This window comes from Python bivittatus, unplaced genomic scaffold (assembly GCF_059951505.1).
Source record: "Python bivittatus isolate LINGU-HERP-01145 unplaced genomic scaffold, Pbiv_v1 ctg000480_np1212, whole genome shotgun sequence".
NCBI lineage: Eukaryota > Metazoa > Chordata > Lepidosauria > Squamata > Pythonidae > Python > Python bivittatus.
The window spans coordinates 11,368,120-11,391,574 of NW_028277075.1; the positions used below are offsets into that span (position 1 = coordinate 11,368,120).

At 38.2% G+C, this 23,455-nt stretch overlaps 1 protein-coding gene across 6 annotated transcripts in view; it reads left to right on the plus strand.

Moving 5' to 3' along the window:
* LTBP2 (latent transforming growth factor beta binding protein 2) overlaps window positions 1-23,455 on the plus strand; it is a 121,280-nt gene that overhangs the window by 76,912 nt on the left and 20,913 nt on the right. For 5 of the 6 annotated variants that reach the window (XM_088145327.1, XM_088145328.1, XM_088145329.1 and 2 more), the window contains 13 exons: window positions 1,248-1,367; window positions 4,885-5,010; window positions 5,517-5,642; window positions 9,014-9,136; window positions 10,560-10,685; window positions 11,719-11,841; window positions 15,035-15,166; window positions 16,610-16,735; window positions 17,708-17,851; window positions 18,777-18,968; window positions 20,397-20,480; window positions 22,286-22,414; window positions 22,641-22,781. In XM_088145327.1, the coding sequence (XP_088001453.1) occupies window positions 1,248-1,367; window positions 4,885-5,010; window positions 5,517-5,642; window positions 9,014-9,136; window positions 10,560-10,685; window positions 11,719-11,841; window positions 15,035-15,166; window positions 16,610-16,735; window positions 17,708-17,851; window positions 18,777-18,968; window positions 20,397-20,480; window positions 22,286-22,414; window positions 22,641-22,781 (1,692 nt within the window). The remainder of the gene's footprint in view (window positions 1-1,247; window positions 1,368-4,884; window positions 5,011-5,516; window positions 5,643-9,013; window positions 9,137-10,559; window positions 10,686-11,718; window positions 11,842-15,034; window positions 15,167-16,609; window positions 16,736-17,707; window positions 17,852-18,776; window positions 18,969-20,396; window positions 20,481-22,285; window positions 22,415-22,640; window positions 22,782-23,455) is intronic. The other variant, XM_088145330.1, reaches the window with a different exon arrangement.

A 23,455-nucleotide genomic window follows, 5' to 3' on the forward strand; every position in this document is an offset into this window, starting at 1 on the left:
GGTAACAGATGTGTCTGAAAAGGAATTATGTTTCCAAAAAATTGAATACAAATTTGGCACATTTGTTTTTAAAAATATATTGCATCAGGAATATTTGTCTTTTAAAAAATTAGGTAACGGGGAGATTTTCATTATGTGATGGTTTCTTAAGAAATGTTTATATTAAATCCTATGTACATAAGAGAAAGTTGCATTTAAAAGCTTGAATGCTAGAGAAATTTGAGAACAAGAAAATGGAGGTAGATTTGTTTGCAGATTTCTTTTAATCCTTTAAAAACCCTGAGAACTAGAATACCGCTCTATTAATGCAGATCATAAATCAAATTACATGTGTACTGATCCACACACTGGCAATGCTGGCTTCTGATGCCCACCCCTAGAAGACCAGAAAATAACAGCAATTTGCTTAATGAGGTTCTTACTCTCCTACCTTATATTGAGAGAGAGAGAGAAAGAGAAAGAGAGAGAGAAATGTTTTGTTTTTCTTCTGTCCTGCCTGCAGATGTCAATTCTTCTGTCTTCTTTAAATTGTGGCCAAGAAAATTTGCTAACCTTCCCTTCATCTCATCAGTACATATATCCAAAGAAACACACAAAACTTGGTGCTCTGGAATTCATTGCCATATTTTATTTTATTGTTTAGCTAATACACTGCATTATTATTAGATCATGTTCAGTTTCCTGCCCAGTGCTTTTGTTAATGATAGAAGATAACTAACTTTTCATTAGTATGGCAGTAAATGAACAGAAAACAAACAGTACGCTGTGTATGTAAAAACTTTTGTTTTTATATACCTTTGCAGAAGCATTATATATTGGGAATATGTGAATTAGGACAGATCAAATATTGATTATTGATAATTATATGCCATCAAGTCTGTGTCAACTGTTAGGGAAACATAAATAGATTTTCTCCATGACAATTTGTCCCCAACCTGGTCCTTCAGGTCTTCCAATGGTGCATCATTATCACTGTAACTGAGTCCATTTAGCTTCTCCTGGTTGTCCTCTTCTTCTCTTTCCTTCCACTTTTCCCAGTATTATAGACTTGTCCAGAGAGCTAGGTCTTTGCCTAATGTGTCCAAAGTATGATCATTTGAGCCTGGTCATTTCAGTTTAAACATACTGTATTAGGAGGATAATATAAGGAGCAAAGGGAAGTGAACTTTCCAAGCACTTGGCCATGGTTGTCTTAGTAGTTTGGACTGATCACTTTTCCTGAAGAGTATGTTGCTGTGAATTAACAGATCTAAATGAGTGTGACCAGCCAGATGTGTGCCATGGAGGGCAGTGTATCAACATACCTGGCTCATATTACTGTGAGTGCAAAATAGGCTACATCCTGAATCGCAAAGGACAGTGTGAAGGTGAGTATGCCAAAGACATCTGCTTTCTGAACTGTTCTCCTTTCCTAGCTAATTTTGATCTTTCTTGCCAAGTAGTTTGATCATCCTTGTTAAAGTACTTGGCAAGTATAAATTCCTTCCTCACAGATTCACCTCAGCTTTATAATACTATCTGCATCTTTAACAAAGAACATGCCCATTTTTAAGGATGCTTTGTGTCATTTTTATTATGTTCATTCAGATTTAACTTTCATCTGGCTACAGATAAATAGGACGTGTGAAGTAATGGTGATAGGGAATATGCTGAACAAAGATTGCCCTCTTCTGGGAAAGAAGGAAAATACAAAATAGTGCTGTTTTTACATTCTGTTTTCCCCCTTTCAACCTGTATTAGTCTAAATCATGTATCTCTGAAAATGTATCCAGAGGGCAATGAATCATGCTTGATTTTTAGAAATGTAGCATATTCAAAGTGCTTCCCACACTTTTGTTTTAATATTTTGCCTGTTCCAAAGAACAGCTAAGGTTGAGAAATGCTGGCTTGTAATATAGCAAACTGCCGTATAGAAAGTGTCTGTCTAGTTCAGCTTTGCTTATTGATTCCAGCAGGCAAGACTCTCCTAGACATCGGACAGAGATCTTTCCCATCATTTGGGTTTTTTTTTTCAAATTAAAGATGTGGAGGCTGGCTGTGGGACCTCCTGAGGGCAAAGCATATGCTTTTTCACTGAGATATAATCCCCTTTGTATTAAAGAGTTTGAGTCAGAAGTAAGATACAAATTAAAAATTGATATGAAGTGGCTTATAGTTCAGTTTTTCAGTACTAGGCCATATCATTTCTTCTATCTAACAAAACAAATCTACTCTTCTTTCATGCATGCTGCATGCACTAATTTACTCTAACTACGTCAAGCATTTTTCTCCTAATTTCCTTGCAAAATTCAGCAGATCTAATCATGGATTGTTCGTGGTTAGTTGTCTACCTGTCCAATTCAGTCTAGCAGATTGGGGATGCTGCAGATCCTGTCAGCCAAAGAATGTCGGCTAACAGGGACCAGAAGGCGGGCCTTGTCAGCAGCAGCCCCGCCCTTTGGAACCTTCTTCCTTTGGAGCTCAGGATGGCCCCGGCCCTGCTAGCCTTTCATAAGGCTTTAAAGACCTGGCCATGTGCCCAAGCCTGGGGTCCCGAAAGTGTTAAGAACCCTGTTACCTGGTTGCACTGTTGATTTTTGTGTAATTTTTATGATAACTGTCGCCTGCCTATATGTATAATTTGTAATGGTTTTCATGGTTTTAATTATTGAAATTGTTCGTGGCCCAGAATCCCTTGGATTGAGATGGGCGGCTATAGAAATTGCATAAATAATAATAATAATAATAAATAATAATAATAGTAATAATAATAGTAATAATAATAGTAATAATAATAATGGTGCTGTTTGTAGAAATCTGGGCTAAGATCACAATTGCATTATCTCTGTGTCACAGCCATTTCTACAGACCTCAAAGCTAATTTATATAATTTGAGATCTCATGTTATCTTTACCCCAAATGGTGGGTAGATTAGAAAGATTAGATGAACTTAGTTGCAAATATTGAGGAGGAGCTAGTATTGGACACTGTTTATTTTCTTTGGAAGCTAAACTGGTAGGAATATATCACTTAGCAAATATCCACAGTGTCCTATCTCCAACTCCTTTCCTAAAACAAAAGGTTGCTATGTGAACCACCATTAACCACCATGAGTCTGTCAAAAATCAACAAATGCAGGTTTTATACTTTGCAGGTACTTGTTTAATCGCTGCAAGGCTGAAATGCTTCAAACGGTCTTCCTCTGCCATCACGTCATTAAGCATTTTTGCTTATTTTGTTGAAGTTAAGAACCTTTTCAGGTTGAAACTGGGGGTGACATAAGACATAAGACATCTTATGTCTTATTTAGACATAAGATGAAAAAAAGGTAGTGTTTCTCCCCTTCATTAGGCTGACACCTTATCCTCAAGGTGTTTAAAATCTGTTAAGCATCACCACCCATTACATCAGAACCAAAGTCAAGTTGTCCAATGGTGGATGGGATCACAGTGGCATTTATTGGTCATTCTGACTGATATGAGAATGGTCCTCCCTCTACCTCCTAGTCAATCTTGTCTACTCCATTCTGAGGTTTCCCCAGAAAGCTGGAAACAGCATCACTGTGCAGGTTGTCTTTGAGAATTGCCTGAAGTGCTAGATTGCTTAGCCACCAATAAAGTGAGTGATTTAATTCCATGGCCCCTGCTGTTTTACCACAAGGTAAGTGGATGACTGGACCAAATTATCCCCCCCCCAAATTGTAAAAATGAGGAATCTAGAAGCTGGTGTTTTTTTGCTTATTTAAAAACCTTTTTAAAAAAAATTATTCAGCTTGGGAATGACAGAAGGAAGGGCACAAGAAGGAGCCTAGAGTGACCGTTTTTGCCTTACTCCTGCCTCAGTGCAGTCGTTGGCAGATGTTTTTCCCATTATACAGTCACAGGCAGAAAGCAGAAGGCAGCAAAATGTTTATTTGGATCTGTACAAATGAGTTTTGCTGAATTAGGACTTGGCATGGGATGAGGACCAGAACATGAACTTGGTAGGAAAGTGATGGTTCTGCTTAAGAAAACAAACTGAAAGTAAGTAACAGAGTAAGACAGTAAGCCACAATGATAGAGGAGTGATTAAAAAAAAAAACATCTTCACCAACCAACCATTACAAGAAACTGATGGTAAGCTGCAATTCATAGTATAACAAGTCCACAATAAATGGGTCAATGAACAAATGGCAGGAAAACAAATGATACCAACTTAAAGGGATACCAACTTTCAGGAGAGAACCTGAAAAAATTAGCAGAAATTAGAAAGCAAAACAGTAGCAAGGCAAAAATACCATAACCAGTAGGTTTCTGAAAAAATCAAAGTATACTTAAGTAGCAATAACACTGCTGGTCTGTTGCAAAGGTTGAGTATCCAATCTGAATATCATAGGATGAAAGATTATAGATAAAGTTTTGCTGATTATTTTGAGTCAAAATATAAACTCTAGTCCTCTTTCCCTCTCCTCATGTGTATCTTATAACAATACATAGCTCCTCTTGTCCCTGTGCAAGACCTTTTCCCTTTATGATCATAATTTTATGCTGCTACATAGTTAAAATGTTCACAAGTACCAATTGACCTCATAACAGGCCAATCAGTAGTTAGGAAGAAGTTTAAAATATGTCATTTTCCAACTCTTTTTACTTTCTGCGTTGAACCTCTAATCTCTCAATCTTCATTGTGCCAGATGCGAGGTTCCTAATATCATTAGTGCTTCTGGATAATTTCATGTAGCTTCTAATAATAATCTTACCTGGAGCATAGTTATTTCTTGATAATTTTTACACACATTGTCCTTCTGCCTGTAGCATAATTTGTTGAAAGTTATGTAGGGCTCTTCATGTTCTGTTGTTGCTCTGCCAAGTTCAGTGTCATCAACTCTAAACTCTGTTCCCTGTTTCTCTTATTTGTTTGTCACAGATATTGATGAATGTACAACCTATAACATCTGTCCCAGAGGGCGCTGCATCAATACTGAAGGCTCTTTTTCTTGTGTGGATTGTGATAATGGCTATGTTGCATCAATGGATGGAAGAACATGTGAAGGTATATATGTGTGTGATAAGAAGGAAAACTTTCTCATGAACTAAAAAAGTTAGATTAGCCTAATCCATAAGACTGTATAGACTCTAATAAATAATAGACTTTTGTGGCCAAAGAAATCAAATAATCTAAATAACTTATTGACTGAAGTTAGTTGAAAACTTGAAGACTGATTGGCTGCCATATACATAAACAGGATATAGTGAATGTCACTTGATATGGACAAATAATCGAATGTAGCACATAATTTTTAAATACTGTTGAGGAGATGCTAGAGACATCTGCCTGATAACCTTTTGAATTGTGTACTGGAGGGATTTTGGTACATAATCTCTGTGAACTCAGAAGATCTGAAGAAATTTAAATGAGCTTCTAAAAGCGCCTTTTGAGAGAGTAATGTCAGAATTGTTTTCTTGAACTATGGTGAGAGATCAGTGTATGATAAGGACACTTCCTGAGCCTTTTCTTGTTCCTTATCCCATGTCAGTGAGACTCCGTTCTTTTTCTAGATATTGATGAATGTAATTCACACATGGCCTGCCCACAGGGAATCTGCACTAATACACCAGGCTCCTTCATTTGCCAAGCTTGTGAAACAGGCTATGTTCTCTCATCTAACAGACAGTCTTGTGAAGGTAATAATATTGACTTTATTCTGCATGGCTGAATGACTGAAATACTTGGCCTACATTAGGCCTGTATGTATATAATAGCAGAAGAAGTAGAGATTATGACCTGGATTGATTTCCCTTCCCAGATTCATCACCTGGGAAAGCATTTTGTAGAATATTGATCCTTGTTTTTCCCAGGCTCACAGCTCTGGCAGGCTATTATGAAATGTTTGAGGATATTGGGATTGGAAATATTTGACAGAGATTAATGTATTCATTAATGAATTGGTTGCAGCTTTGCAGATAACATTCATTATATTAAATTGGATTAGTTTGGAGAAGAAAAAGAAAATGGGTCAGGAGAATGAAAGAAACAAGGCATGCTTATTCAGTGTGATTAAGTAAGATCATCTGCTTTTGTTTTTAAAGTTATAAATTAGAGGACCCAAATTGAAGTGGGGAACACGGTAAGGGATACCAGATCTGTAGGTGGCAGCAAAAACTAGAGTTTGCTGCATCTCATTGCTGCCATCTAGTGGTCATCCAATAATTCTCTAAAATGATTAATTTTTCATCCATTTTTTGGTATAGAGTTTAATTTAAAAAGGCCTTTAAAAATGGAAAGGTTGTGAACGCACACACAAATGCAAATATCATCATCATCTTATTCAGTGAAAAATGTGAACTCCCATGCTGTTAAAGATGAGGGGAAGTTTGTTTAATTGGTTGGTTCCCACATTTTCTAAACATTTAGTGGACCATGACAACAGAGAGTTTAAGAAATGCTGGATTGGATTTTTAGTATCAAAACCTCCCACAGATTTTCCATGAGAGAATAATTAGGTTGTGATGCCAGTAAAGTAAATATGCCACTATAAAATAAAAAGTATAACAAAGAAAGTGTGAAATAAATTGAGAAAGTTGCTCAGAAAACCAGCTAAAAAGCAGCTAAATTTTACAATCATAAAGGGATAAGTTAAAATCAGTTTGCTAGAAATAAGAAAAGTAACAAAGGTTAATTGCTTTTTATTGTTGCTTGCTGCTTTGAAGAACTAGATTTGGAAAGGTAAGAATAGAAAAATGTGGACTCTAAAGAGGAGTCTTTTCTCAACAGGAATTCCAGCAGTTTCCCAGTTAAGAGTGCCCCATATACAATATGGAGTCCTTGGGGTTCTCTGAGCTTGGCTGTTTTCTTGCAAACGTTTCGTTACCTGGCTAGGTAACATCTTCAGTGCATCTTAAGTATTTCCTTCCAGTTACCACATTGGGTGTGCCTGGTGGCAGACTTGGAACACCTAATACTTAAAACAACTCAAGTAAACCAGAAAGAAAGAATGCACTGAAGCGCACTGAAGTTGTTCACTGAAGATGTTACCTAGCCGGGTAACAAAACGTTTGCAAGAAAACAACCAAGCTCAGAGAACTCCAAGGTCTCCACAGTTCAACCCTGAGCTACATATATTCTCTTCTATTGGTACCACATATACAACTGATATTTCTCTGTATATAGCTAAAATGAGAAATAATGGACTATGGAAATTGATTATTATATAAAATAATTGCCTATATCCTTTTTCGATAATACATTTTGTTTTTTTTATATGTTTCCTATTTTAGAATTGTTCTCTGATAAATCAGACATGTCTTACACATGTAAAAATGTCAAGTATAAATCTGAAAACTATGCAGTTAAAAAAATCACACCCATTTTGTATAATCTGAATGATGTTGTTTCATAAAAATATAGAGAATTCAATTGTTCAAAACTAGAAATGTACACATTTACAAGAAAAATACATATATTTTTTCAAATGGTCTGAAACCATAAAATATTTGGAACTTCTAAGTAAGCATAAACAAGATTCCTATTTAAACATTTGTTTTCTCTGGAGTGTTTGCAAACAGCGCAGCTGTATAATCATGGAGTTGTATTATCATGAAGAGAATACTGCATAAATTGTAATTTTACTAGAGATTACTTCACACATTATATTTTTAGGTGTATGCTTTAAAAAAATAGTCATACACTCAGACATTTTAAGGTGGAAGTGAGATAAACGTGTTACAAATGCATACATTATCCAAGAATTTCCATCCGAGAGAAAAAACTGGCAGGTGCTTCATTGTATAAAACTGTATAGTCAATAGATGGTGTTGGATTCAAAAGGAGACTATTGCTACATTCCTAATTAAGAGTGACAATAAAGTTAATGTTTAGCATTCTAGCTGGTACTTTAGTTTTAAGTATTTCCTTACAGTTACCACATTGGGTGTGTCTGGTGGCAGACTCGGAACACCTAATACTTAAAACAACTCAAGTAAACCAGAAAGAAAGAATGACCACAAAAACATGCATCTGTTATGTACTAGATGAAGCTAGTATACATTCATGTCACTTTATACAAATATGTTATTTAAGTCAGTTTACTTAACAATGGGCACAAATGGGAAATGAAGCATATTAGCAATGTTTTTGACAGACCATCCCTGTTTCTTAGAGCTGTGTTATATATAGTACATTTTAAATGTATAGCTAAGCTATTTTTAAGTAAGCATGTAAAGAATAGTCCGAGCAACCACATATTGTTGGCACATTTGGTGTACTGTATATCATTGGAATGCTTGTTAGGTAACTGAGAATGATTGCAACTACTTGTTGGTATTTATGCAATGGCACAAGCTGGCTTGCCTCTTTTCAGTATATGAAGTGCCCTTAAAGAGGAAAGAAAAAAGTCCTTTATATTAATTTATGAATAGGCTGATGCACACATAGTGGGAAAAGTCTCTGTGTATAAATCAGATTCTTTGGGGAAATTTAAGGAATGCTACTCTGTTTTGTTGTTAGCTAATAATATCATGATCTGTTTCTGTAACTGAAATAGAGACTACAGGATAAAAGATATGTACTGTAAGATTATTAGGCATGAATACCTTTGGACCCTGGAGTGTCCTACAGGAGAATATGGCATTCTCCTTTCAGGCTGACTGCCTTTCTTTGTTTGAGCTAGAAGAACTTGGCGATAGCATGAGTAAATATATAATGCAGTGAATAGTCATGGGGATGTGTGTATGTGCTCTGATCCTTGTTCAATATGTTTTAAGATGACCAAAGCTCATTAAAATATACACCAAAGAAAGGTGCATAGACGGCACTTCTTTAGGGACAGAATGTACTCTGTTATATTCTTAAGCATTTGCAGTATGCTTTTAATATGAGCTGGACAGCAGAATGCGTAATTTTCCCCTGTTAATAGCTTGAGCGTTGATACTCTGTAGGTTAGCTTTCTTCTTTCATTTAAAATAAAAACAAAAAAATTAAGCTTGTGCCTATATGACATTTTTCTTCCTTAACTGCTGTTCCTTTCCATTGATCATTCCTTCCTTTCCTTGAACAGACAGTAATGAATGTGAATACCCAAATACTTACTGCTTAGGAGGAGAGTGTGTAAACACACCAGGATCCTACACATGTCATTGTCAGCTGGGATTTGAACTCGTCAATGGGACCACATGTGAAGGTATGCCCTATGCTACCCATCTGGATGAATTTGCCCATTCTTCATCAATTTAGCCACATTTTCAGAAATAGTGTAAACAAAGAGGAAAAAAAGGCAGACTTGTTTTGGGAGTTTCACATGGCCTTTGTTCAATCTAGCCTCATTAGTGTCTAGGGAAAAAAAACATGTCTGTCCAATAAAGAAGAGGAGAATCTATCTTGTAGTTGGGGAGTGCACAGTAGCACCTTCTAAGTGCTCTTGTATTTGTATCACATGTGCTTCAAATATATTGAATATTGTCTAAATAGACACTTGTGCCCGCCTATATATTTTAAACCAACCTTTCCCAAAATGTTGTCCTCTAAATGTGTTGAGATTTCAATTTTCAGAATTCTCTCCCAGTATGGGAGCTGGAGTTTCACATCTGGAGAGTATCAAGTAGAGCAAGGTGAATTAAACAGTTGGCTCTGGATTATTCCAGTTATTTTCACATGCTTTTGACATAGAGGAGTTGGAATTCAACATTATCTTCTGCTTCCCCTTCTTACTTCTTCTTTCCAATTCCTTATGTAAATATTTGGCTTCTTCTTGTGACCTTGTGGTTTGGGTACTGTCTTTATTCTATGTTCTTCTTAATTCTGTGCTTTTGTAACCTATTATTATTGATAACTTGTCCTTTATAGATATATAGTATAAACAATGTATGACTGATATATTTGTGTTTCTTATCTTCTCATATTTCAGTGTAATAGAATAAAAGAGTGGCATATATCTGATAGTGACTATCACACTCCCTGGTCTGCAGATTGAAGCCATCTGATTGAATAAGAAAGTCTCCCATAATTTTGGGGACCCAGATAACATGTATAAAATAGGAGTGGGCAGAAGGTACACCCAGGATTTCTTAGTAGGTGTCTCGGTGTGTTGAACTAGATTGGTAAGAAGTTCTGTTACACATCAGCATCAATAATAATATGGATTCCCCCTGCCCACTTAAGTTAGGCTGCCAGAATTAGAAAGCACAGGGAGGAAACAGGTATGGATTTTGTCAGGAAAAGACTGCAAGTTCAATTTTTCATATTGAAATAAATTCTGTGGCTGAGGACCTGTTTCTTAATTTTAAGTGAATGTGTGATGGACTTCAAGATTTGCATGTATGTATGTATGTATGTACAGATCTTTCCAACAATAGATTTTTGGAAGAGACTCTCAGAAAGGTATTTCCAAACTTTCCAATGTCAATTTCCCTCCTATTATTTAATGTCCTATCCAGATATTTTAGATGTGAGTAGCATAAGATCCATAAGGAAGACGGTCTTGGTTTGGATAGAAAGATATTTTGCTCAACTTAAGGCTGTGTTAAGGAGCTGATGGACGTTAAGTAAGAATAATCAGTAGCAGCTTTTCAGAATGAATTCCCTATAACTATTTTTACCTCCTATAGACCAGAATGAGTGTCTGGATAGTGGCATCTGCAGCCCCAATGGCGAATGCCTGAACAGCCATGGATCTTATTTCTGCATTTGTGCTCTTGGCTTCTCAAATGCTGCTGGTGGAGTCAGCTGCCAAGGTAAGATCTTAGAAGCTACAATTACATTTTGTCTATCTCTCTGTTCTCTTGGACATTTTTTTGCCCCCCCCCCGCAAAAAATCAAGGATGGTTTCCCCCTTTTCCCTATGTTCTTTCCAAGCTGGTCCCAGGTCCTTCAAAGATGCATTCCCACTCAACATCACCAGGCCTATATTTTCTGTTAACACTGTGCAGCAATCCAGCATTTTAGGAGGAAAAGGTGATTCAGCATGCACATCAGAGTGCATGTCACTATGACTTTTCTGGGACTCACACCGTGAGCTAAGGAAAAGATGTGTTTGATTTAAGGAGGTGCTGAAAAATATGATATGTGTATCCACACATACTCTGAATGACTTTTTCTCCTTCAAATCCAGGTCACTGCACAACCCTACTCTCTGCCCTTGCTTGTGTAGGTTCCCATTTCCAAAAATTACTAAAGTAAGGCACCATGTTGGTAGACAGGGCTTATAAACTCTGGAAGCTTCCCAGTTTAGATTTAGATTCTGTCACAGACAAGCTAAGCTTCAGATACTAAAATACAGGAAATGTAATTCCCACTTATTAACTTAATGTAAATCATTTCCCTAGTAGCCACCTATAGCATCTTCTAGACTCATCCAGTCCTTGTTGTGTCAAAATAACAGTAATGAGGATGGGTTTGACTCACTTCAAAAAATGGCTGAATGATGCTACGAAGACCATATAAGCTACTGGCGGGAATGAGGATAGAGTATAAGATTCACAATTATGGACTTACTCCACCGCTATAAGACTTTCACACCCTGTTTCCATTTGCAGAGACAAATTTAGGGAAAGGCTGTGGTGTTGAATCAGAAGGCCTGAATTCAAATTAGTTACTGTAATTTAGTCCATTCCAAATTAGGCTCAGATGAATTCATTTGAATCAGCTCCAGAGGAATTCCTCCCTGCCTATTTCTGTCCTTAGCTTTCTACTGTCCCACTTCAACACTATTTCACATTAAAGTCTGGCTTCTTATTCTGTGCCCTTATGTTGTGTGACATTCGGCAGATGTGGATGAATGCGCCGATCAGTCCCGGTGTTTGAATGGCCAGTGCCTCAATACAGAAGGATCTTACAGGTGCTTGTGTCAGACTGGCTTCCAGCATTTGCAGGAAACAGATGACTGTGTAGGTAAGAGCTGACCTCTGAAAAAAAAAGGAAAGACTACAGAACAGAATCAAGCTAGGCAAGTTGTTGGATGCATTTTTGTATTTTATATCTACATTTTAAAAAAAATATAAATATCAGCTACTCGCATGGAGCTGATAATGATTGGTGTTGCAGCTGGGGTATGGAAGTTTAACCCTTTGCAGCCGTTCACCTGAAACTGCCATTGGCATGAGAAGGGTTCTCCCGTATGTCAAGGCAGGATTTCTTCTTAATGAAAATAACAGCTTCAAGGGACTGATTTTCATTGGTTCTCATTTCACATGGGCAGGCAGGTAACTTCATACTGCATAGCTGCCCTCCAACTTCTAGGAAAATGTTATTCTTTTATTCCTGTTCCTATGTAGCAGTTCTTTCAAGAATGCTTGTCTTCTCAGAAATAATATTGCTTGTTCTTTTCGTTGTTGTTGTTGTTCCTCTTTTTCATTTTCCGTTTGTCTCTTTTGACCACCCAGGCTTTAGAAATACAGTGCTTATGCTACAGGGCCAGGCAATTTTTTTGGGTTGGGACTGTACTTTGGTGACAAGGGGGGTCTTTTTCTTACAGCTTCTGAGGACTGTAGGGGGCATTGCCACTCAGGTGAGATTATCACACTGGGCAGGTATACCAGTTCTTGTGGGCACTGTGTCCACTTTTTCTGGACTATGGTGGGATTGTCTCTTATGGTGCTTCCCCAAAATGCAAATAACAGCTTCAAAGCCTGTGTGACCTCTCTTGACCCATCGAACCTGACATTCCCCATGGTTTACAGAGGAGTTGAAGGTTTTGAAAAGGGTTAAAAGACGTCTAGAGCGCCGCTGGAGGAAAACAAGGACCAAACCTGACCGAACACAAGCTAGAGCCGCTATTAAGGCCTACCTTGTGGCAGTAAGAGCAGTGAAATGTCAATATTTCCCTGCTCTTATTGCATCCACAGAATGTCACCCGGTGGCCCTGTTCAAGATAACCTGATCTCTTTTGGGAAAGGAGGGCTCAGTAGCCCACTTACAGGGCCATGCAGAGGAGTTTTCTAGGCATGTGGAGGTTAAAATTGCTTGGATCCAGTTCCAGTTGGATACCAAGTGTGAGGCATGTTCTATAGAGATGCCCAGGATACATTCTTACCCTGTTATCTGGGAACAGTTTGATCCTGCTGAACCTAAGGAAGTGGACAGGCTCCTCCAGATGGTCAAAGCCACCACCTGTCAATTAGATCCATGTCCCTCCTGGCTAGTTAAAGCTTCCCGGCTGGTGACATGTGGGTGGGTCCAGGCAATGGTGAATTCATCCTTGAGAGAGGGGGTGTTTCCAGCTGCCTTTAAGGAGGCACTGGTGCACCCCCTCCTCAAGAAGCCATCACTGGATTCCACCATACTGGACAATTTTCATCCGGTCTCCCATCTCCCCTTTTTAGGGAAGGTAGTTGAGAAGGTGGTGGCGTTGCAGCTCCAGAGGATCCTGGAGGAAACGGATTATCTGGACCCTTTTCAGTCAGGTTTCAAGCCCGGATATGGGATGAAATGGCATTGGTCGCACTCATGGATGATTTATTGTGGGAGTGGGATGGGGGTAGTGTATCCATCCTTGTTCTTCTTGACCTCTCACCACTTTCAGTACCGTCAACCATGGTATCCTTTTGGGTCGACTTGGGGAGTTGGGAGTGGGCAGCACAGTTTTGCACTGGTTCTCTTTCTTCCTCCAAGGTCGATCCCAATCAGTGTTGATTGGGGGTGAGAGGTCCAGCTCATGGCCCCTCCTTTGTGAGGTGCCCCAGGGTTCGGTACTATCTTTGCTCCTTTTTAACATCTACATGAAACCACTGGGTGAGATCATCCATCACCATGGGATGAGGTATACCTCATCAATATGTTGATGATACCCAGTTATACATCTCCATCCCGGGTGAGGTGAGTGATGCCGTGACCTTTTGTAGTGCCTGGAGGCTGTGGGGGTCTGGATGGGGTGCAGCCGGCTTCAACTGAACCTAGGTAAGATGGAGTGGCTATGGATTGGAGGCTCCTCTGTATCCAAGGATTTACCATCTTTGGTTTTGGACGGGGTTGCACTGCCTCGGATGGGCCCAATGCGTAATCTGGGGGTCCTCCTGGACTCACGACTCCTGCTTGAGGAGCAGGTGGCAGTCATGGCCAGGAGAGCCTTTGCCCACCTTTGTGTGGTACACCAGTTACACCCCTTCCTGGATCAAGAGGCTCTCCTGTCAGTCACTCATGCCCTGGTCATCTCTCGGGTAGACTATTGCAATGTGCTCTACATGGGACTACCTTTGAAGAGTATCTGGAAGCTACAGCTGGTCCAAAATGCAGCCACATGGATAATTTTGAATGCCCCAAGAACGGCACATATAACACCTTTACTACATGAGCTGCAATGGGTCCCAGTCTGCTTCCGGGTCCAATTCAAGCTGTTGGTTATCACCTTTAAATCCTACATGGCATGGGTCCAGGTTACCTGAGGGACTGACTTCCCCGTCACATCAACCTGTCCCACCCGGTCAGGCAGAGAGGGCATGTTGCGGGTCCTGTCAGCGAAAGAATGTTGACTAGTGGGGCCCAGGAGGAGAGGCTTCTCTGCTGCTGCTCCCACCATTTGGAACATTCTCCCCCCAGAGGTGCGGCAGGCCCCTACCCTACCGGCCTTCCGGAAAAAATTGAATACCTGGCTCTGCCAGCTTGCATGGGGGGATAACAACTCTATCCAATCCTGGGGGTGGCTAGCACCTCGATGACGCTCCTTGAGTAATTGCCAATTATTTTGGATGTTTTTATTTTTTATTTTTTATTGTAATTTTGTAATTTTAATTGATTTTAATTGTTTTGTAAACTGCCCAGAGTCATTTAACGAGATGGGCAATGACAAATTTGATAAATAAATACATAATAAATAAATAAAGCTTGATGTATTTTAATAGCACAATCTATGTTGCTCTGGGACCACAAACATGGGTTTGGGGGCCACAAGTTGCCTATTCCTGTTTAAGTGTAATTGTATGTTAACTATGTTAGCCATCAGGGCTTGTGCATTTTTGTCAGGATTCATCTTGTATTTTGAGGTATCTTTAATGCTGCCTTTTTTCCTATAACTTATTGCTGTCAAATCCTTTATTAAACTTTGACCTTCTGATATATTCTTTTGAAAATGCCTTCCCATGGATGACAGATGTGGATGAATGTAAAGAATTTGGGGCTGCTGCTTGTGGCATATGGCAATGCCAGAACACCTTGGGTTCATTCCACTGCATTATGGGATGTCCTCCTGGCTTCCATCGCACACCATTTGGTGAATGCATTGGTAGGTTCTTTTGGGAGAACTCTGGGGTGTGTAAAGGTCAAGGGAGAACCTCTGTAGGGCAGAATTCCATCTTGGAAAGAAGGAGAAACGTTTTTACAGTATAGAGACAAAAACATTACCTGACTGTAGTTTCAGTTGTGCTGGGATTGTCTCTTTTTTGAATGGATTAACAAAATGTATGTTGTTTTGCTCTTTCTCTTAGGAATTTTATTAAAGAGGTGTATCTCCTGTGGATGACATAGGCATGAAAGTACCCAGAATAGAAAGCAGCTTGATGGGAATTGACCCATAATTTTTTCTCTTTCCTATTTATTACTACTGATTCATATGGCAATGGACAGTGTAAATACTTCCATTTCTGATGTTATTCTCAACTCCATACATGCAGTTTATTTATGGTCAAAGACTAAAATACCAGTACAACACAATCAAATAAAACCAAAATGGGAAATTAGCACAAGAAAAAAGCCAAACAGTTAATAAAGTGGGAAATGCTACTTCTGAAGAGCAGTAAATTAATTGGTAGATGTTTTCAGTGTTAAACTTATGGCAATCACAATCAGTCAAAATCTGTAACCTTCCTTGATATTTCTGTAGACCAATATAAAAGGTAGTTCAGCAAAACTTGAGATATTGTCTCGATTGCCCTGCCCAACCAAGGCACAAAGAAACTCAGAATGGAATATTAATAAACCTCTCCTCTAAAACCATGGATGACAAAACTTTAGGTCTGGACAATGAGAATGTTCATTTATGTGAGACAAAGAACGTTGGTGAAATAATTAAGTAAAGTGAAAGGTGTATTACAGAGTCCATTATAATAATTAAGACTTTACTGTAAGTCCAAATTCTAAAGTGGCTCTCTCAAGACCTGGTGTCATCAAGAAAAGGGAGAGAGATTGCAATAATTTAGATCCAAGACTATGCATTTCTTCCAAGGAGAAATACATTTATGAACAATAACTGTGCTAAGGTTCCTTCTGTAAATATTGGCTATGAATAACCAATATTTAATAAGCAGAATCTCAAATAAACCTCTGTAGAGGGAGGGCAAGATTACAGAACGAGAAGAGTAATTGATGCACATTGAGAGACATGTAACACTGCTGTTAAGAATTTGGATTGGGTTACTTCCCTTATATTATAGCATACACAGAGCCCAAAGCTCAGCACCTTAGCTCTAAATACTTTTTCTTTCAGTTCCTTAATTCTCCATATTTTATCTTTCTCTCTGCATTGTCCACTCTCTGATGATACTGAAGTCATGTGTATCTAAAATGAGTTCATGACATTCTTCCTTATTCTTGCACAGACTTTTGATATGAGCCAAAGATGTCAATATGAGTCCTCTTGCTAGCATGTGTCTGAAATGAATAAGCAAAATAGGGTTTGCCTTGCTTAAAAAGGACTGTGTACTGATTTGCTGATTTATCTGTCATGCAGATATTGATGAATGTGCCAATGAGACCCTGTGTGGAAACCATGCTTTCTGTGACAACACTGTTGGGTCATTCCATTGCCTGTGTGATCGTGGCTATAAAAACTCACCTTCAAGCCATGACTGCATTGGTAAGAGTCATTCAGCATTCATAGATCCACATTGCCTCCTTGTCCAGGATTCTGGCACCTTTCCAACATATCTATCAAAGTCATGTTGAGGAAGATCCCTTAAAGTTTGACATTTTTTTTGTTTGGTTAATTGTATTTGAAATCCCAACTTCTCTGTTCTCAAGTTCTTTATGGATGAACCCTTGTACTACAGTGCCAGGATAAATCTTCAAATCTAGCTCTTTTTGTAAAGAAATACTAAATGTGATTGTAGCATAATCCATGCATTAAAATGCATGTTGTAGAGAATTTGTATAAAAGCAGGGCTGGAGTGGCAGTTTCTTGGGGAAAAAATGTAATTCAGAGGAGTGCTGAAACCTAGAGCTGGAAGAACCTTGAAGATCATCACATCTAAACCTGTGTTGATGCACGAAATCAACAAGGACAACTTTGTTAGAAAGTCATATATCTTTTACTTAAAGATTTCTGTCAAAGAAGTGTCTACCACTTTCTGAAGCATTCTCAGATATCTCAGGAAGATAGCTCTTCCTAATGTTTATTTTAAGTCCCCTTTTTAACATTTTGAACTCATTGGTTTAGGTTCTATTTCTGTAGCCACAGAAAATAAAATTGGGCCATCATTTATTGACAGTTTTTAAAGATTTGCCTGTCCTATCACCTCTTCCTGTTCATGGATCTAAGCCCTGAGCTATTTGCTTTCAGCTACTTTATTCCTAGGGGTCATATTTCTGTATTAAGAGCTTAGCCAGCAGAATGAGTGGCTGCAACCCATGAACTACAGGAGGGGTATGTGTTGCTGTCATAGCTCTAAGTTTTAAGAATTAGACATTATGAAAAGTCAGAAATGTGTTTAAGAACAAATAAAATGGAGGAGTTAACGCCTTAGGTGAAAAACAGGGATGATGAGTCCAAAAAGCATAGGAGGGATGCATTTAGCAGGCATATTGAGAAACTGTATTATAATTCTTCCAGATGTAAATGAATGTGAGCTGATGGTTGCAGTGTGTGGGACTGCACTTTGTGAAAATGTAGAAGGAGCCTTCCTGTGCCTGTGTCCAAGTGATCATGAGGAGTATGACACAGAAGCTGGGGAATGCCGCCCCCGGTCAGGCATAGGTAAGGATTTAACAGGCAACTGGAGGTACAATTCTAGTAACAGAATCCAAGTTCTTCTTATTGGTCTGGGTAAAATAAAGCATTGCCTAAAATTCTTAACATTTTAAGACATCTGAGAGTGTTTAATCTCATTGAGCCCATAAGCTGAATTTCTTATCTACATAACCACTCTATTATATATATAGTCCCATGGGGATATTTAACCAATCACCTTCTGGTCCAGAGAGAATAAAAATAGCTAGGAGCATATTAAATCCCATTTGTGAAGGCAAGATTTGAAAACAGTTAACATACGAATGGACAGTGACTTGAAGGTTGCATTCAAGTAGTTTTTCTTTATGCTTCAAAAGTAGTCCTCAACCAAATGGTCTCACTGTGAGATTCTCATAATCTCTGATCTGGCATCAGTAATATGATGTCCATCCCCATATAATATATTGGAGGAGTAGAGTTAATTTTACTGCAGAATGGGCTTTAGTAACAATGAGGTTTGCAACTCTTTTTTTTTTTTTAACGGGTTCTGATGAGAGCCTTCTAGCACACATGGCCATCAAAGACAATTTTAAAGTAATACAAAACATTTGAAATGTGGGTTGTGGGGATGGGTGAGAGGCTAACCTTTCCACCTTAAGCAATCATTTGTAATTTGGAGGGAAATTCCTATTTCCAGATACAAAATATAATGCGGGCAATGCTGAATTGTGTTATATTTGTGTTTGGAAAGACAACTTTCCAAAGAAGCTATTTGGAGTTTGTGAAATATATGTTATATTGCTAAAATTAATTGTGCAATAAAATCCTCAGGATGCTTTGCTCTGATAGATTGCTTTCATCCTAGAATTTCCAGAGATCTGGTTATTTCTCCAGCAGAATGTTATCTGTGTGACTCTGTTACATACAGTTACATGTTTTAATCTCATCTCAGGGGAACCTGGAAGGCCTGCGTCTTTACATCCAGGTAGTGCAGAGCGGAAGGAGTGCTATTATCACATCAGTGATGTCCCATTGTGTGACAGTGTCTTGGCCAATAACACCACAAAAGAGGAATGTTGCTGCACTGAAGGAGCAGCCTGGGGAGATAATTGTGAAACATATCTGTGCCCAGTCATTGGCTCAGGTATATTGCATTATTTTTTAAGTAATAAGCATGTGAACAAAAAAAAAAAAAAGGGAAGGGAAGGGAAGGGAAGGGAAGGGAAGGGAAGGGATGGGAAGGAAAAAGGAAAGGAAAGGAAAGGAAAGGAAAGGAAAGGAAAGGAAAGGAAAGGAAAGGAAAGGAAAGGAAAGGAAAGGAAAGGAAAGGAAAAAAGGAACTTCCTAATTGCTTGCTTTCTCTGTGTGTATGTGTGTGTGTGCGTGTATACGTATATGGATATATATGGATGTATATTTATTTATTTATATTCATTTATATTTCAAATTTGTCACCACCCATCTCACTGCAGAGTGACTCTGGGCGGTGTCCATATGTATAGCTATAAAGTTGTCCAAGTCAGACCTGAATCCTGACTGACCAGAGTCCAGATAATTTGCTTCTTCCAGGGCCCTCTGGAGCTGTAAGCTGACTACCTTCTGAACAGCCTTCCCTAAGAAGGGAAGGTTGGAAACTGGACAAAAATTGTCCGGATCCATTGGGTTTAGTAGTGGCCTCTTGAGGTAGAAGACAACCACCTCTTTCAAGGCAGACAGAGCCACTGCCTCCCACAGAGAAGCATTCACCATGCATGGATCCAACTACATAAGAAATAGTATTGAAAATAGAGATGCCAAGATCATAATGCCCTTATATAAATCAATGGTGCAAACTCTTCTGGAATATTGTTTGCTGTTCTGGTCAACACACCTCAGAAAGGATATTGTAGGGCCAGAGAAGGTTCAGAGGAGGCAACTAAGATGATCAAAGGGCTGGAGCAGCTTCCCTATGGGGAAACATTGCAGCATCTGGGGCTTTTAGTCTACAAAGGAGGTGTATGAGAAGGGGCATGATTGAGGTGTACAAAATTATGCATGGTGTGGATAAAGTAGACAAGGAGAAGCTATTTTCTCTTCCCCAAAATACTACAACCAGAGGTTACTCTGGTTGACACTGCTTATGTTCTTCATGTTACCTCCCAGGAGACCTTAATCAACCAGGATGGATAGGGATCTAAAACACAGGTGGCCAAACTCACAGCTCCAAGGATCCTGCACACTTCATCAGGGCTGTTAGGCTCGAAATTTTCCTAGGTAACTGGGCATAACCACGCCTCAGGCACTGCCATAGGACCTGTACAGTCAGATTCAGGCTCTGAGCAAATCCGAGTGACTTTATCTGACTGATGTCTACAGAAGCCCTCTCAGCAGCCCTGCAAATGTTCCCATGGCCCCTCCTTACCAGGAGGGACAGAGTTACCCTGAACAGGGCCACTGATCTTGGAGATACCATGATCATCGTATCTCAGTTATATGCTATAGTAACATGCTTCTTTTTTTTCTCTCTCTCTCTTCTTCTGTATTTGGTTTGCTTATTCTTCTTCCTCTTGTCTTTTTTTTTTTTTTTTGGCAGTGGAATATATTGAGATTTGTCCCAGTGGGAAGGGCTATATTCCTGTAGAAGGAACACTGATTTTTGGACAGACATCTTACACAGGTACCTCTTTGTCTAATTTCAATAAATGCCCCAGCTTTTTGAAGCTCAGACTGAATGGGAGGGGTGGCTTATGTTTTAGAAGAAATATTTCATTCACTCAAGTGTTTCATACCCAAATAATCAGCCAAACGTATGCTTTGTATAAGAAATTATCAGAAAACAATAAACAATTCTCATGTTGAATTATGACTTTGGTACAGCTATAAAAACTTCAGAGAAATGTTATGTGTTGGATAGATAATATGAGACTCTATATAAATGGTGAGTGAAGACTATGAAAGGATGGCACAAATGATTGGTAACTGGTTGACACACGGTTTAAAATGGAAGATGGTTTTTATGTTTTTTACGCTCTTGTTTGTTTGTGTTTGTTGTAAAAAATAAAAAATTTATTAAAAAAAAAAACTTCAGAGAAATGCCAGTGATCAAACAGTAAGTCCAGCTCACTTCACAGTGTTTATATCGATGCAAATCAGTGGACTTTTTTATATACATACATACATACATCTTTTAGTATTCAGAATTGACTTTAACAGGCAGGGCTTTGTTACAAATAGAAAAGTTTCCCACCAGAGATTTTAGTGTGAAAAGAGTGTTCTAGAGATTCTTTCTTTCTTTCTTTCTTTCTTTCTTTCTTTCTTTCTTTCTTTCTTTCTTTCTTTCTTTCTTTCTTTCTTTCTTTCTTTCTTTCATACTTTTTAAATAGTAGTTTTATTAAAAATTGCAATTACAAAGATAAAAACAAGTACAAATTAAAAAAATAAAAGAATAAAAAGAAAAAATAGAAAGAAAAATAGAAAAGAAAGAAAAAATGAGAATATAGTAAACAAAAGAAAAGAAATATATAAAGAAATGACTTCCCCCTTCATCACAAGTAAAAACAATGATCTCTTCTTCCCATATCTCATCTCTTAAAACCTAGTCATTCAGTCCTAATCAGCAAAAGTCCATTAAGGGTTACCAGAGATAACAACATATCTATTTTAACCTTGATCAAATAAACCAACTTTATATTCCTCCCTTTTACTTTTAACAATCTTGATATTTAGTCCCTTCAAATAATGTCCTAGAACTTGATTTCTTTTCATTTTTTCTTCGTGCCTTCTCACAAAATTCTTCAAAACTTTAAGAAGCCTCTTTTGTAAATCCAATATAGAAAATTTATAGACATATAGAAAATATAGAAAAAATATTAAAAAATTATCTAGGTCACTCTCTTGGTTTGTTATTTGTATATTCCTTTTAATTATTAAGACAACAGCTCGTTTCTTTTGTATGTCATGTGTAGCATCTTTTTCCATATCATTCTTCTAGCCTGTCATTTTTAAATCCACTTTCAGATCAGTCTCAATCTTTTCAGGTAAAACATGTTCCTCTTTTGTAACATCTTTTAAACACAATCTGTTCTATAGAAGCAGACACTTTTAAAATTAGCTTCTGGTCCACTGTTCAAAAATATCCTTCAATATGTCCAATGTTAAAATGTTTTGCTTCATTTTGTATTAGAAAGTCACATTTCAGTATCTCCTTTAATTTTAATCTTTAGTTCCTTCTGGTTCCCTCTAGTGTCCAACCTTCAAAGTCTCATCCTATCATGTTTTTTTTTTTAACAGAATGCAAAACAAAAGCATTTTCCCACAGGAAGGATTCTTACAATTAATTCCAAAATCTTATTTCAAATCCATCTGGACCCTTAGTCCATTTGTAACTTTCCAAAATCAAAGTTCTAATCACCCTTTTGCTGTTTATTCCAAAAATATATATCTTTTTAAAAAATACTTATTGAGGGTTTTTCCTCCCCATAGATGCTGATGAATGTGAAATGTTTGGCTCTGAGGTCTGTCGTAATGGACATTGTGTGAACACAGTACCAGGATACACTTGCTTCTGCCATGTTGGATATTTCTATGACTCCAGCAGGCTTGAATGTGTTGGTGAGAATCCTCTTCCTGCTTGCTTGACATACTTGACAACCTTTGTAGAGCTTCCTGTGCCATTTGTAAGAAATGATGCATTTATTGAAAAAAAAATGGCCTAGGGTGAGGAAGATGCCATCCAAAATAGCAAGCACACTTGATGGGGAAACATCCTTTGAGTGTTCTATATGGGAGGGTGAAAGATCAAGTTCTACTTCTGCTTAATTCTTTGCTGTGATTTTAGATCTAGATGAGTGTGAGAATGAAGAGATCTGTGCAGATGGCAAATGTCTGAACACAGCTGGTTCTTATCACTGCTTCTGTAGCCTTCCCCTGGTTCTGGATATAATCCACAATCGCTGCATCAATATTTCTAACAGCGCAGGTGAGCATTTCTCTGTCTAGTATATAAACTGGTCTCTATAAGCATAGAAGTGTTCTGATAGAACCTTGTGAATGTAAGGTTTGTTCTTCGTTTTAAAAAGACAAGTTCACGTTATAAAACATATGAGAGCCAGATGTAGTATAATAGCTTATACAGGAATACTTATTCAATTTAAATATTAAATTTACCATGAATATTACACTTAGAGAAAACTGCCATAAGATGTTTTATATTGGTATATAAGCAATCCCCGGGTTAAGAACCAGTTCTGTTCCTGTCTTCCAAATACACTACATCTTCAACATAATAACATAATACAGTAAATCATCATCATCAGAGGGACAAAAGATCAGCTCCTAATTGACAAGATGGTTTTGGAAAACTGTAAGAGAAGGAAGACCAATCTGAATGTAGCTTGGATTGATTACAAGAAGGCATCTGACTCCCTGCTACATGACTGGATAATCAAGTGCCTAGAAATAACAGGAGTCAGTAGAAACATCAGAAGCTTTATGCAAAGATCAGCGGCACAGTGGAAGACAGAGTTCCTGGAGACTCACTATCACCACTATTGTTTGTCATTGCATTGATTCCTCTGTCAACAATACTGAACAACTCAGGATGTGGCTATCAAACATCAAAAGTATCTGCCAGGTTATCCCACCCACTTTACA